Raw genomic sequence first — 15,096 nt, forward strand, 5'->3', positions numbered from 1 at the left:
ATAAAAAAGCGAAGGTGGGTCAACCGTGGCTATCAAGGGAAATCAGGGATAGTATTAAAGCCAAGGAAGTGGCATACAAATTGGCCAGAAATAGCAGCGAACCTAGAGACTGGGAGAAATTTAGAACTCAGCAGAGGAGGACAAAGGGTTTGATTAGGGCAGGGAAAATGGAGTACAAGAAGAAGCTTGCAGGGAACATTAAGACAGATTGCAAAAGTTTCTATAGATATGTAAAGAGAAAAAGGTTAGTAAAGACAAATGTAGGTCCCCTGCAGTCAGAATCAGGGGAAGTCATAATGGGGAACAAAGAAATGGCGGACCAATTGAACAAGCACTTTGGTTCGGTATTCACTAAGAAGGACACTAACAACATTCCGGATATAAGGGTCAGAGGGTCTATAAGGAGGAGGAACTGAGGGAAATCCTTATTAGTCAGGAAATTGTGTTGGGGAAATTGATGGGATTGAAGGCCGATAAATCTCCAGGGCCTGATGGACTGCATCCCAGAGTACTTAAGGAGGTGGCCTTGGAAATAGCAGATGCATTAACAGTCATTTTCCAACATTCCATTGACTCTGGATCAGTTCCTATCGAGTGGAGGGTAGCCAATGTAACCCCACTTTTTAAAAAAAGAGAGAAAACAGGGAATTATAGACCGGTCAGCCTGACATCAGTAGTGGGTAAGATGATGGAATCAATTATTAAGGATGTCATAGCAGCGCATTTGGAAAGAGGTGACATGATAGGTCCAAGCCAGCATGGATTTGTGAAAGGGAAATCATGCTTGACAAATCTTCTGGAATTTTTTGAGGATGTTTCCAGTAGAGTAGACAAGGGAGAACCATTTGATGTGGTATATTTGGACTTTCAGAAGGCTTTCGACAAGGTTCCACACAAGAGATTAATGTGCAAAGTTAAAGCACATGGGATTGGGGGTAGTGTGCTGACATGGATTGAGAAATGGTTCAGACAGGAAGCAAAGAGTAGGAGTAAATGGGTACTTTTCAGAATGGCAGGCGGTGAGTAGTGGGGTACCGCAAGGTTCTGTGCTGGGGCCCCAGCTGTTTACATTGTATATTTATGATTTAGACGAGGGGATTAAATGTAGTATCTCCAAATTTGCAGATGACACTAAGTTAGGTGGCAGTGCGAGCTGCGAGGAGGATGCTATGAGGCTGCAGAGCGACTTGGATAGGTTAGGTGAGTGGGCAAATGCATGGTAGATGAAGTATAATGTGGATAAATGTGAGGTTGTCCACTTCGGTGGTAAAAACAGAGAGACAGACTATTATCTGAATGGTGACAGATTAGGAAAAGGGGAGGTGCAACAACACCTGGGTGTCATGGTACATCAGTCATTGAAGGTTGGCATGCAGGTACAGCAGACGGTTAAGAAAGCAAATGGCATGTTGGCCTTCATAGCGAGGGGATTTGAGTACAGGGGCAGGGAGGTGTTACTACAGTTGTACAGGGCCTTGGTGAGGCCACACCTGGAGTATTGTGTACAGTTTTGGTCTCCTAAACTGAGGAAGGACATTCTTGTTATTGAGGGAGTGCAGCGAAGGTTCACCAGACTGATTCCCAGGATGGCGGGACTGACCTATCAAGAAAGACTAAATCAACTGGGCTTGTATTCACTGGAGTTCAGAAGAATGAGAGGGGACCTTATAGAAACGTTTAAAATTCTGATGGGTTTAGACAGGTTAGATGCAGGAAGAATGTTCACAATGTTGGGGAAGTCCAGAACCAGGGGTCACAGTCTAAGGATAAGGGGTAAGCCATTTAGGACCGAGATGAGGAGAAACTTCTTCACCCAGAGAGTGGTGAACCTGTGGAATTCTCTACCACAGAAAGTTGTTGAGGCCAATTCATTAAATATATTCAAAAAGGAGTTAGATGTAGTCCTTACTACTAGGGGGATCAAGGGGTATGGCAAGAAAGCAGGAATGGGGTACTGAAGTTGCATGTTCAGCCATGAACTCATTGAATGGCAGTGCAGGCTAGAAGGGCCAAATGGCCTACTCCTGCACCTATTTTATATGTTTCTATGTGACACTACCACACTAAATGGGATAGATTCAGAACAAATCTAGCAGCTCACAATTGGGCATCCAAGAGGCACCATGGGCCACCACAATCTGCAAGCTCACAGGAGCAGCATATCCTTCACTCCACCATTACATCAAGCCAAACAAACAACCTTGGTTCAATGAGGAGTGTAGAAGAGTACCAGTTGCAGCACATGGCATATCTGAAAGAGGTGCCAACCTGGTGAAACTACAACACAGGACTACACACATGCTAATCAGAAGCAGAATTAAGCAATCCCACAACCAATGGATCAGATCAAAGCTCTGCAGTCCTGTCACAACCAGTTGTTAATGCTGATGGACAAAACAACTAACGGGAGAAGGACACTCCATGAACATCCCCATGCTGAATGATGGTAGAGCGAAGCATACGAGATAAAGCTGAAGTGTTTCCAACCACCTTCAGCTAGACGTGCCAAATTCGATTCACTCCACATGATAGCAAGAAACTGAGTGCACTGGATACAGCAGAGGCTATGGGTCCTGACAACATCCCAGCTGCAGTGCTGAAGACTTGCGCTCCTGAACTAGCCATATCTCTAGCCAAGCTGTTCCAGCTACAACACTGGTATCTCGCTGACAAAAGTTGGGACAAACCAATCTGGCCAATCACCACCACATCAGCCTACTGTCAATCAGCAAAGTGACAGGTGTTGTAGACAGTGCTATCAAGCAACATTTACTCACCAATAACCTGCTCATTGATCTTCCTTTGTCAAACTGAGTATGGTTGTGGTTGTTGAAGGCCAATCATCTCAGCCCCAGATCATCGTTGCAGAGTTCCTCAGGGCAGTGTCCTTGTCCTGGCCATCTTCAATTGCTTCAAGATCATTCCTCCATCATAAAGGTCAGAAGTGGGGCTGTTCACTGATGACTGCAGTGTTCAGTTCCATTTGCAATTCCTCAGATAATGAAGCAGCAAGACCTGGATAACATTCAGGCTTGGACTGAGGTGGCAAGTTATGTCACACAAATGTCAGGCAATGACCATCTCCAACGAGAGTCTAATCACCTCCTCTTTACATTCAATAGCATTACCATCATCGAATCCCAGACAATGAACTCCCTGGGAGTAACCATTGACCAGACATTTAACTAGACCAACCACAAACACTGCAGCTACAAGAGATCAGAGGCTAGTATTCTGCTTTGAGTGACTCATTTCCTGACTCCCCAAAGCCTTTCCACCACCTATAAAGGCACAAGTCAAGAGTGTGATAGAATACTCTCCACTTGCCTGGATGGGTGCAGCACCAACACTCAAGAAGCTCAACACCATCCAGGACTTGCAGCCCATTTGATCAGTATCCCATCCACCACTATCATACCATGGCTGCAGCTTGTACCATCTACAAGAGGCACTGCAATAACTTTCCAAGCCTTCTTTGACAGCAACTCACAAACCCACAGCCTCTACCACCTATAAAAAGGACAAAGGCAGTATGTGCATGGAAACACTACCAGCATCTCCAAGTTCCCTTCCAAATCACACACCATCCTGATTTGGAAATATATTGCCATTCCTTAAGCCCTGCTGGGTCAAAATCTTGGAACTCACTACCCAACAGCATTGTGGGTATCCCTTCATTACATGGATTGCAGCAGTTCAATGGAAACTAGGGCGGGCAATCAGTGCTACCTTGCCACCGTCACCCACATCCCATGAATAAATTAAAATTACAATCAAAAACTTCATACCCTACATTGCACAAGGGAATAGAGATTAGCTTGGAGACCAATGGAATAAAGAGTTTCAAAACCTGAGACAGAAGTCAATTTTTTTTTAAATAACAAAAAGAATGGACACCACTACCAGCAAGGACTGATACATTATAAACTTGCTTATTCCACAGCCAGGACCCCTTCTCATTACTAGGCTAAAAGTAGTTAAAGATAGAAACATGTTAAACCAAAACTGAAAAATCTATTCTACATGTAGCAAGAGTAAGATTAAAATCAAATGACTGAAGCTAGAGAGAAGCACATTTACAACCCAGAAGGAACCAATTTGGCCCATATTGACTTTTAATGGAGTAATCAAATTAATCCCACTCCCCTGCTCCTTTCTCCACTTTAAAATGTTTGTGAACAATTTCCTTAAAAGATACAACAATCTCTGCTTCAACCACACCTTGTGGCAAGGCATTCCATTCTGCAACTTCCTGTGTAAAGAACTTGTTCTAACCTCTCCTCACTCAGACTATTTTAAATTAATGACCCTCATCACAAACTCACCAATTAGAGGAAGCAGTCTTTTGGAAATACTAAACCTTGCGACACTTCTACCACCAGTGTCAAATAATTTCTGCATTACTTAATAGACTTTCAGCAACACATTTACAGTATTATACCTTCATCTGTTAAAACTTGCAATACAAGTGCTAGAGACACTGAATAAAAGATAGCACCCCAAAGTCATATTTTAAATTTATAGGCAACTGTGGTAGGCTGCCAATTAAAATTCAACAGACCCATCCATAAGATAGATTAACCCCTGCTCCCAAAGGCAGTTGACAGAAAGACCTGGTCTGCCATAATGATCCAACATAACTACCCCACTGAAAGTTTACAGGTGTTGGTCTGCTGTCTGACAGGATAGCATCAGCCTCCATCTCTGCAGTATTCCTGGATCAGTGACTGGGCTAATGGCAGACAAAAGTCTGAGCAAAAAGTGTATTTTATTTAACCTGATGTCCATATGAAAAAAAAAGTTCATTATTCAACAGTGAGGAAATGTAATTTTATTTAAACTCAGACATGACATGAACCATCAGGAGGTAATAAGACTCGTCATGGAAAATGTCTCCACTGGGCTTTTTTAAATACAAATTAGGAAATCTATTTATAAATAAGATACTTTAAAATAGGGTGTACTTCATAGAATCATATAACACATCAGGAGGTTATTCAACCCATCATGCCCATATCAACTCTATACAATTAGTCCCACTCCCCCTGTTCTTACTCTATAGCCCTGCAATTTTTTTACTTTTTAAAATATATCCAATTCCTTTTTGAAAGTTACTAGTGAATCTTCTTCCACCCTACTTTCAGTGTGCATACCACATCATAACTCACAGTGCAAAAAGCTCTCATCTCCCCCTGACTTTTTTGCCAATTATCTTAAAGGTTTGTCCTCTGGTTATTGACCCTCCTGCCAGTGGAAACAATTTCACCCTATCCACCATCAAAAGTCCTCAATTTTGAGCACCTCTTAAAATTTCCCCATAACCTTCCCTGCTCTAAAAGGAAAACTTCTCTAATCTTTCCACATAACTGAAGTCCCTTGTAAATCTCCTCTACAAGGCCTTGACATCCCTTCTAAAATGTAGTGTCCAGAATTGGACACAATACTCCAGCTGAGGTCTAACCAGTGATTTGTAGTTGCACCAAAAAAGTACTCCAATAAGCTTTCTTGTAATTGGAGCAAAATAAAAATTTCAATTTGAAGTTTCATTTAACCTCCAGGAATAATCCAGAATTAGTGCAAGCACGGAGAAGGGGAGGGGGGGGGTAGGAAAGAGATCAAATAAATTCTCACCAAGAATTATTGGATATGTAATGCACAACCAAAAATAGCTGCTCAATCCAAGTTGATCACAGCCTTTAAAAGGAAATTAAACACTAAGAAAAATACCAAACTGTACAATCATCTTAGTGCAGTTGCTATCACCCTTCCTCCCTCAAGAGTCAGAATGTTGTTGCATGAAGGACATGAGCACATAATCTCAGCTGACAGTCCAGTGCATTAAAGGGAGAACCAGTCTGTGCTTTCTGGTAGATGTAAAAATGATCCCTGGGAACGATTTAAAAAAAGCAGTGGTCCAGCTAGTGAATTGGCTAACAATTCATCCCTCAACAGACAGCAGCCAAAACACAAAAAAATGATCAGCTGGTCATTCATCTCAGTTGCTGTTACTTGAACCTTGCTACTCTAAGTGCCCATCTACATACTGTACTTCAAAATGTAATGCAGTTTAGCATTATGGAGCACCCAGAGGATTTAAAAAACGCATTTATATAGTGCCTTTCATGGCCCCAGGACATCCCAATGCACTTTACAGGCAATTTTTGGAAGTACAGTCGCTGTTATGATAAATGCAAGGTCTTCTCATGGAGGTTAAGAGAAACAGAGAAGCTGAAATGGGATTCGAGTAGGCAGCTGTGATGAGGAGCTGGCACGGGCACCATGGGCCAAACAGCCTCCACCTGTGCAGAAAGTGCTGACAATAAATGCAGCTCATTCGAGGGTGAACCCAGCCCCCCTGGAGCTTGAATGGGGAGGGATGTTGAAGCCCGGCTGCTGGCAGCTACCTTCAGACAGCGCCCCGTCCCAATGGCCGGCCAGCTCCCGCTGCAGGGAGCCGCTGGAGCACAGAGCCCGACTCAGGGCTGGGGGCCGCGCACACAGGGACGGACCAACCGCCAGTCCGGACACCGCTCCCTGAGCTCAGGCCGCGGCAGGACAGACAACACTGACTCACCGGTCGCTGGGCCGCTGTTGCTGATTACAGCTTGCTCTTTCTCCCTTCCCTCCCCTTCTGCCGCCCGCTCACTTATAATATGGTGTAAAAGGAGCGGTGGCAGCGGCAGCGTCAAAGGGGAGGAGCAGGAGGGGTGCCGCGACCTCGCCGGAAATTGCGTCTCGAGGACCAGCACTTCCGCAAGCCTGCTGCCCTGGACACGCGCAGGCGCGTGCTCGCTGAGGTGGCAGGTTTAAAGTCTGGGGACTTGCAATGAGCAGAGGGCACCGAGTCCTCCTGCATTCCAGGGAACTCAACTCGTTCCTTTCACTATCCTGTCAGATCTATTTAACCTGGGGTTGGGCGGGGGTGGACAGACTGGTGCTTCGGCTGGGCACCTATAAACCACCATGCTGGTGGGTGGGTAGGTAGGTAGGCGGGCGGGCTTCACCTTTGGTGTTGACCTTGTTTTCATTCTCCCAGGTGCCTGTTCAGCTTTGCACATGTTTCTGCTCCATTTCTACTTGCCTCATCCCCGACCCCCGGAGCTATGCGCATGAAACTTGCATGTCTCCTGTATACGTTTTAAAATGCTGCCCAGCTGTAATTTCTTCCTGTTCTGACGAACGTTTCGACGCCTGAAATGTTAACTCATCTGTTCTCTGCACTGAACTGAAGTTTCCAGCATTTTCTGTTTTTTGTTTCCCTTCAGCTAGAGCTGCCCACTCCCCTGAAAGGTTATATGATTACCTAGAATGGCAGAAATTCTATAGGGGACAATATATAAAAGGGTTATGGGGAAATTAAATTAGAGGTTCTCGATTTTCTGATCATTGGTATTTTAATTGGCACTGACTCAACTTATTTTAAATGAATTACTGTTGGCATGAACAATGGGTAAATCTAAGCATATGGTTCCAATTGAAGAGCTAGCACTAATGCAGGCCAAATGGCCTCCTGCAGGGAATTTACTGTATGTAGGTGTGGCCTCCTTTTTAAAGGAGGGATATAATAACCCTGGAGAAAGTATTAAGTGAATTTAGCAGGGATGAGGCATCTGAATTATGAGGAACGATTAGAGCAATTCGGACTCTATTAACACAAATTGAGAAATTTGAGGGAGGATTTGATAGAGATGTTCAAAATTCTAAAAGAAATACACAAGATAAACATAGATTATTTTCATTGGTAAGTAAATCCAAGACATAGGTTCACAATCCCATGGTAAATGCCAGCTATATAAAAGAGGAAATTAGAAGAAACTTCTTCACAGGATTATTGGAAGATGGAATACTTTGCAACAAGTGGTGACCAATAGTAAATCGAATGGAACATTCAAAAAGACTACTGAGTAAGTACTTAAAGAAGAATATAGGGAGAAAGCATGAAAATAGAGCCGTGAAGGGCCTAAACTCAATGCCGAGAAAGGCTTTATCCTGTGCTGCAATCTACTACCCATCTCTTCTATATTACATTTGGATGAGGCAAACATATCTTTGAAAACTCATTGTGTGTCTGCATTACTTGTTACTCCTGTCTTTTAATGCTTTAATTAATGTTTTTACTTGAAGGCCTTAGCTTCTCCCAAAAGCCTGAATTTGGATAAATGCCTTATATATCCCATCGGTGCATCTTGTTGTGTATTTTCAGCTGTGAAATTGATGACGATCAATATCAAAAACACATATAAAACATAAAGGCGACTAATTTACAGTTTTCACAATAATGGACAGAATTCTGAAATTCAATTCTCAAAGCAGCAGTAAAACATCAGAATGCATTTAATAAAAATTGAATTTAACTTATTCAGTCATGTAAATCAATGGCCCTGACATTATCTCCTACATGACATAAACACCCCTAATTGTTATAAAGCAGGAAATCCTCTTGATGTATTGTGAGAAACACCACGGAAGGCCTACTAATGATATATTACAAATGGAAGGTACGACATGATTCCGTACCTATTATGCAGGTAGGGGATAGGGAATTTTAATGTTAATTTTAATGTAATGTATATTACCTGTTACAAAAATAGCTTTACGACAATAGACTGGTGGTTTGCGTTCCAATGCAGTTGCACACCCTGGCCACCGGGTGCTTCTGTACTAATACCCCGAATCCATTCCACAGACTCGGTGGATTTTGCTGCATCTTTCATTTTGGAAGGCTAAAGTAGTTCCACCAGGACCACTCAGCTCCAGACCTCATTACAGCCTTGGTACAAACGTGGACAAAAGTGCTGAATTCCAGAGGTGAGGTGAGAGTGACTGCCTTTGACATCAAGGCAGCGTTCGACTGAATGTGGCATCAAGGATCCCGAACAAAACTGAAGTCAATAGGGATCAGGGTGAACAATCTCCACTAGCTGGAGTCATACCCAGCACAAAATAAGATGGTTGCGGTTATTGTAGGCAAATCATCTCAGCCTCAGGACATCGCTGCAGGAGTTCATCAGGGCAGCTTCCTAGGCCCAACTATATTCAGCTGCTTTATCAATGACTTTGCCTCCATCGATGCCCACCTGCAGCAAGACCTGGACAACATCCAGGCTTTGTAAATGTCTGGAGTGTCACCCAGGTCGGGTGGCACTCTTTAATGTTTTATGTTTTCGCAGATAAACTCAAAAGAGTTTCCAGGCTTGGGCTGATAAGTGGCAAGTGAGCATTTGTGCCACACAGCTGGCAAATTGTTCCCCCCTGCTGCTGGTCGATCAGACAGAGGTGGTGAAGGTATACATCCCAAGCAGTGGACTGTCAGGGAACGGAGGCGACTGTGGACTTTGACCAGCAAAGTAGTTTTGCCTCTGGTAGTTTGTCACTATCACCACCACCCCTCAACCCGATGATGAGCCAGCTTCACAACAGACAACCCCCCCCCCCCCCGTATAATCAGCCAGAACGCCCATCTCTCCCTAGCCCCCACCTCATCTTTCCCCAGCCCCCACCTCATCTCTCCCCAGCCCCCGCCCCATCTCTCCCCAGCCTCCATCCCATCTCTCTTCCTCCTCCTCTCCCTTCCCTCCTCACTCTTCATATCCCTTTTTCTCCCTCTCCCCCTTTACCACCTCCCCCTCCCCCCCCCCCCCCTGTCCTGTCTGCTATGATTTGCTCCAGAGAAATGATGCCATTGCTCTTGGCAAGTAAAACATGGCACACCTGGAAGTTCTGCTATTTGCGAATGAATTTTCTTAAAGGTGGTGCACAGAGAGCAATCTGCTGAAACGGGAACAACTGCGTGTTTTATGCATTCCATCCAAACTTAGTGACCAGGGTTAGTGTCATGGCTTTCCCAGAGAGAGTGAGGCTATGAGGCCCTAGGTTATAGTGATGTGCTCTAAACCTTCTCACAGACCGCCTGCTGTTCATTCTTCTGTAATGTATACCGTGCACCTGATTTGTTATCAAATAAACTGAAAAAAGTGAAAAAGGGGAACTTACTGGTGGTCTGAAAGGGGAAGTGATAAATGTTTTCAGCAACCTGTTAGCACCATGAGTAATTTATAACAGGTTTTTTCCAGTAGCCCTGTGCCATGGTTTACTGTAGTTCCAATTTGAATATAAAAGTCCATCATATCATGGTTATAAAGAATGCATTTACAATTTCACCATATGTACTTTGCAAAAATAAAGTAAGTTCATTTACCAACAATCTTTGCACATATTCATAGCTGAAAGACAGTTTCTGCCAACAACTCCATTGATCTAAAACTTGCATCCTTATGTGTAATGTGAATGGGTGAGCATGCTAAAGGATGACCAATTCCTTTTTTTTCTCAATTTTCAGCATCATAGACCCACCATGCTCTCCTGTCCACTCTGAAAGGCAGAAAGTGCCACAATGGCAGATTGTATTGTTCAGGCTAAAATTAGTGGTAGAATTTAATAACACAGATTATAATTACACAGGAAAAAAATAATGTAGCAAATAAGCAATACGATTTACAAAATACTTTAAACTGCCCCTAAAACAAGAAAGCATGCAAAGTAAAAACAGTAAATGCTGGAAATCTCAGTGGGTCAGGCAGCATCTGTGGAGAGAAAAACAGAGTTAACGTTTCGGGTCGATGACCTTTCATTAGAACTGGCGAATGTTCAAAAATAACATATTCTTAAGAAGCACGTAAAGGGGGAGGGGAAGAAAGAACACAAGGGATAGGGTGGAAGGCAGGAGAGATTAAAGAGACTAAAGGGATGATGGGCCGAATTGAAATGGTAATGAACGGAGTTAGAAAAAGATTAATCTAGATAGGGTGTGAATGGTAGAATAATGACCAGTTGCCATTGGAGACAAAGAGAAAAAAAATCATAAGCATGCAAAGTCTAGTGCTAACAGTCCTTTTGATGTTTTCAGCACAGATAATGGGGGTGAAATTGATCTTGGTCATTAACGACAATTTTACACCCCGCTCGATTTTCTTTTCCATTGACTTGAATGAAAAAGAAAAATAGGTGGGGCATAAAACAGTCTGCTGATTCGCTATCTCCCATTTTCCACTACCGTCTAAGACCAATTTCACCCCCAATCAGTTCCATCATCTCCCACATTTGCAAACTTGCGGACATTATAATTTCAAATATAGAAAATGCTGGAAATCTCAACGGGTTCGGCAATATCTGTGGAGAGAAAAACAGTTAACGTTTCAGGTCAATGACCCTTCGTCAGAACTGGTGAACGTTCAAAAAGAACACATTCTTAAGAAGCACTGAAAGGGGGAGGGGAAGAAAGAACAAAAGGGAAGGTCTGTGATAGGGTGGAAGGTGGGAGAGATTAGAGAGACAAAAGGGATGATGGGCCGAATTGAAATGGTAATGACAGGAATTAGAAAAAGGTTAATCTAGATAGGGTGTCAATGGCGGAATAATGACCGTCTGCCATTGGAGACAAAGAGAAAAAAACATAAGCTCGAAGGGGAGGTGGGGAGGACAGGAAGGGAGCCAAAGATGGGCAGAGGTTATGCTCTAAAATTGTTGAACTCGATATTGAGTCCATAAAGCTGTAAAGTGCCTTTCACACCTTTCACACTAGTGCCTCTCATATGTCTTCCTTTTTCCTCAACCGAGGATTCCCCTCCGCCATGGTTAACATGGCCCTCAACCATATTCATTCTATTTCCCGCACCTCTACTCTCACCCCTTCCCCTCCCTCTCAGAACCACGACAGGGTTCCCCTTGTCCTCACCTTTCACCCCACCAGCCTCCATGTTCAACGGATCATCCTCAACCATTTTCGCCACCTCCAGCATGATCCCACCACCAATCACATCTTCCCCTCCCCTCCCCTCCCCTCTCAGCATTCCAAATGGACCGCTCCCTCCACGACACCCTAGTTCATTCCACAGTCACCCCCAGCACCCATTCCCCTTCCCACGGCACCTTCCCGTGCAAGCGCAGGAGATGCAACATCTGCCCTTTTACCTCCTCCCTTCCCACTGTCCAGGGCCCCAAATACTCCTTCCAGGTGAAACAGCGATTTACTTGTACTTCTTTCAATTTAGTATACTGTATTCGCTGCTCACGATGTGGTCTCCTCTACATTGGAGAGACCAAGCGCCGATTGGGTGACCGCTTTGCGGAACACCACCGTTCAGTCTGTAAGTGTGACCCTGAGCTTCTGGTCGCCTATCACTTTAATTCTCCGCTCCATTCCCAAGGGAATTCTCCTTGGTGTCCTGGCCAATATTTATCCCTCAATCAACATTGCTAAAACAGATTACCTGGTCATTATCTCATTGCTGTTTGTGAGACTTTGTTGTGTGCAAATTGGCTGCCGTATTTTGTACATTACAACAATGACTACATTTCATCGACTGTAAAGAGCTTTGGGATATCCTGAGGTTGTGACACAACAACAACTATAATATCTTGTATTTATATAGCGCCTTTAATGTAGTAAAACATCCCAAGGCGCTTCAGAGGAGTATTATGCGCTAAAAATTTGACAACCGTACTATATAAATAAATGCAAGTACTTTCCTAAAGTATTTTTATATCAACTTTGTTATGTATGCAAACCTCACCAATGTGTAAGATTTGCCACCGGGGGCACACCTGTTTTTTTATTTCAAAATATACTTTATTCATGTAAAAATTTGTACAGTACATTCAAAAGCAGTTCCGTACATTTAGCTGCGGTCAGCAATCCCATACACTACATTTGGGTGCTGACCGCAGTTCCGTTCGATACATTTCCTTGCTTTTCAGTTCAAGTACAATTCGGTACAATACGGGATACACTGTAGTACATTCAACAAACCAGGGGCACACCTGTGGGAGACCTAAGGGTCACCTGTGCACCTTGGGCAAGCAGGTATAAAAGGAAATCCACCATGCTGCTTCCTCACTTTGGAGTCACATTAAAGAGACCAAGGTCACAATGGTTTGAGCTTACAACACAGTCTTGTGAAGTTATTATAAACATAAAATAGAGTTCACAGACAGAGACAGATGGCCCATTTACAAAATGTAAAACTTTACTTTCATAATTTGAAGCAGGATTTTTGAAATCCTTAATTTAACATGATTCAAATATTTACTCGAATATTTACATGTGTTCGGAGCATAGGAAAAAAGGTCCAGTAATTTGAATTCTGGGTGTGTTGTTCTGACATGTTCTTTATCAAGTTAATCTTAAAGAATATTGTACTGAATCGTCACACAATCCTAAATGATATGAAGTGTAGGGGCATTCCAATTTTTGTCACACATAAGTGCACACCACACATAAAAATGTACTTGCAGAGCCCTCAGATTGCTTACAGTAACAGATCCTGAGCCCCTATTTTTGCCATAATTGGGCAGTGATTTTTTGGCGCCAGCGATTTTTTTTGCATCATGGGTCAGTTTAAATTTTCACCAAAGTTTTGGCGCTGGCGCCAACTATCAGCGCCAGAGTTTTTGGCAGCAGATATTTTGGCGCTGGTCTACGTAGAAAAGTGATTCTGTGCCATTTCTGGCCATTTAGGCCATTTTCCCCATCACCATTTAAAAAGAAATGGCGCACAGAGACCTTAGAACCCGTTTTAAAAAACCTACCTTAAGTTAATGAAATCGGCGCTAGCCCACTTCGATCCCTGACCGAAGGTCCTCCTCGCCAGACTGAACAACAAACTCCAGGTAAAAATAAACCAGGCAAAAAGAAACTTACAGAAGAGCCTTTTCCATTGAAGAACAAACTCCAGGCAAATTGCAAAATTAACTTCCAGAACAGCCTTTTCCATCGAAGACCAAACTGCAGGCACATTGCAACATTCAGAAGAACCTTTTCCGGACCTGGCCCGGTGCAATCTCTGGCCGAAGATCCTCTATGCCAGACTGTACAACAAAGTCCAGGCACATTGGACAGGATCATAGCTTATAGAACCTGCCCCTGTTTCATTTAAACTTTTTTTTTAAACTATATATTTTATAATAAAGTTAACAGCATTCACTAGATTAACTTTTATATATTTTAATGCCTTTATTAAAATTTTTATGTTAAGTTGTAACATTTGTGCTTGTAGTTTCAAGTTAATGAAATCGTTTTCTGACCTTTACCCAGTTTGGTTACAACACAGAAGGAGGCCATTTGGCCTGTCGAATCCATGACATAATCTAGAAAGATTTTCCAGTGCTGGATTAAAAAAATAATGCACAGGATTCTGGTTAAATGTAAAAAATAAATATGTTTATTAAACATTTGTACAGTACAGTTGTACTTAACTTTTAACTTTAATAACTTTAATACATTTTGTATCAAACTTTTCAATGAACAAACAAAACAAACAAGCCATCTCTCCCCCCCCCTTAGCGCTGTGCGCCACTCCTGCCCCTGTTGCTGCCTCTACCCCTACTCATGCCCGTTGTTGCAGACTTCTGCTTCCTCGCCCCCCGATCCCAAGGATTTTTCTGTTTTCTTTCCAATGGTTTGTTGTTAGTGGGTTGCGACAGGGACAGAGCTAGCAGACATCATTGTAGAAGGCCTGGATTCCACTTCGGAATCTTCTTCAACCTGTGGATCAACCCCTGACTTTGGTCCAGGGAATTAGAATGTTAGTGGCAGCAATGAAATCCTGGGTGTGCCCCCTTATTGCTGCTACTACCTCTGACATCCCCTCCCTCATCTGTTCTGTCAGTGTTGCCACCTGTAATGACAGTCCCGCAATTTCTCCCCTCGCCTCACCCATTCCTCCAGCCAGTGTTGCTACTTCATATGTCAGTTCCGCTAACTCTATCCTCATCCCACTGAAGGTTTCCAGGAGCAATCTCATTAGTTGGATACTCTCCCCACTCATCCCCACGAGATGTCCTATGTTCCCTCCATTCTGTGTTTCAGGTTCAGCTCTTCCTTCCACCATCCTCTGCCGTCTCACAGGTGTGGCTGGCTGCGACACACTGGGACCCGCAGCCTCAAATGGTACACCTTGAAATGTCGCATCAGTTGATTGGCTCTGGAAAGGGCTTGGAATCCTTGAGGGGTTCACCATCTCCAGTTCCAGTGTAACCATCTCGGTATCGGAGTTTTCCTGCTGCCCTCCATTCTCTTGATGTAGAATATCTGGACTG

General features: G+C 43.4%; 1 protein-coding gene across 3 annotated transcripts in view; it reads right to left on the reverse strand.

The window, feature by feature from the left end:
* LOC139273396 (ras-related protein Ral-A) overlaps window positions 1-6,718 on the reverse strand; it is a 75,078-nt gene extending 68,360 nt beyond the window's left edge. For 2 of the 3 annotated variants that reach the window (XM_070890276.1, XM_070890284.1), the window contains exon 1: window positions 6,575-6,718. Coding sequence is in view for 1 of the 3 variants with exons in the window: in XM_070890267.1 (XP_070746368.1) it covers window positions 2,778-2,792 (15 nt within the window). In the remaining 2 variants the exon portion in view is untranslated. Of the gene's footprint in view, window positions 1-2,777; window positions 3,016-6,574 lie in introns of all 3 variants that reach the window. The other variant, XM_070890267.1, reaches the window with a different exon arrangement.
* Window positions 6,719-15,096: the final 8,378 nt, after the last annotated feature.

Source organism: Pristiophorus japonicus, chromosome 1 (genome assembly GCF_044704955.1).
Source record: "Pristiophorus japonicus isolate sPriJap1 chromosome 1, sPriJap1.hap1, whole genome shotgun sequence".
NCBI classification, from domain to species: domain Eukaryota; kingdom Metazoa; phylum Chordata; class Chondrichthyes; family Pristiophoridae; genus Pristiophorus; species Pristiophorus japonicus.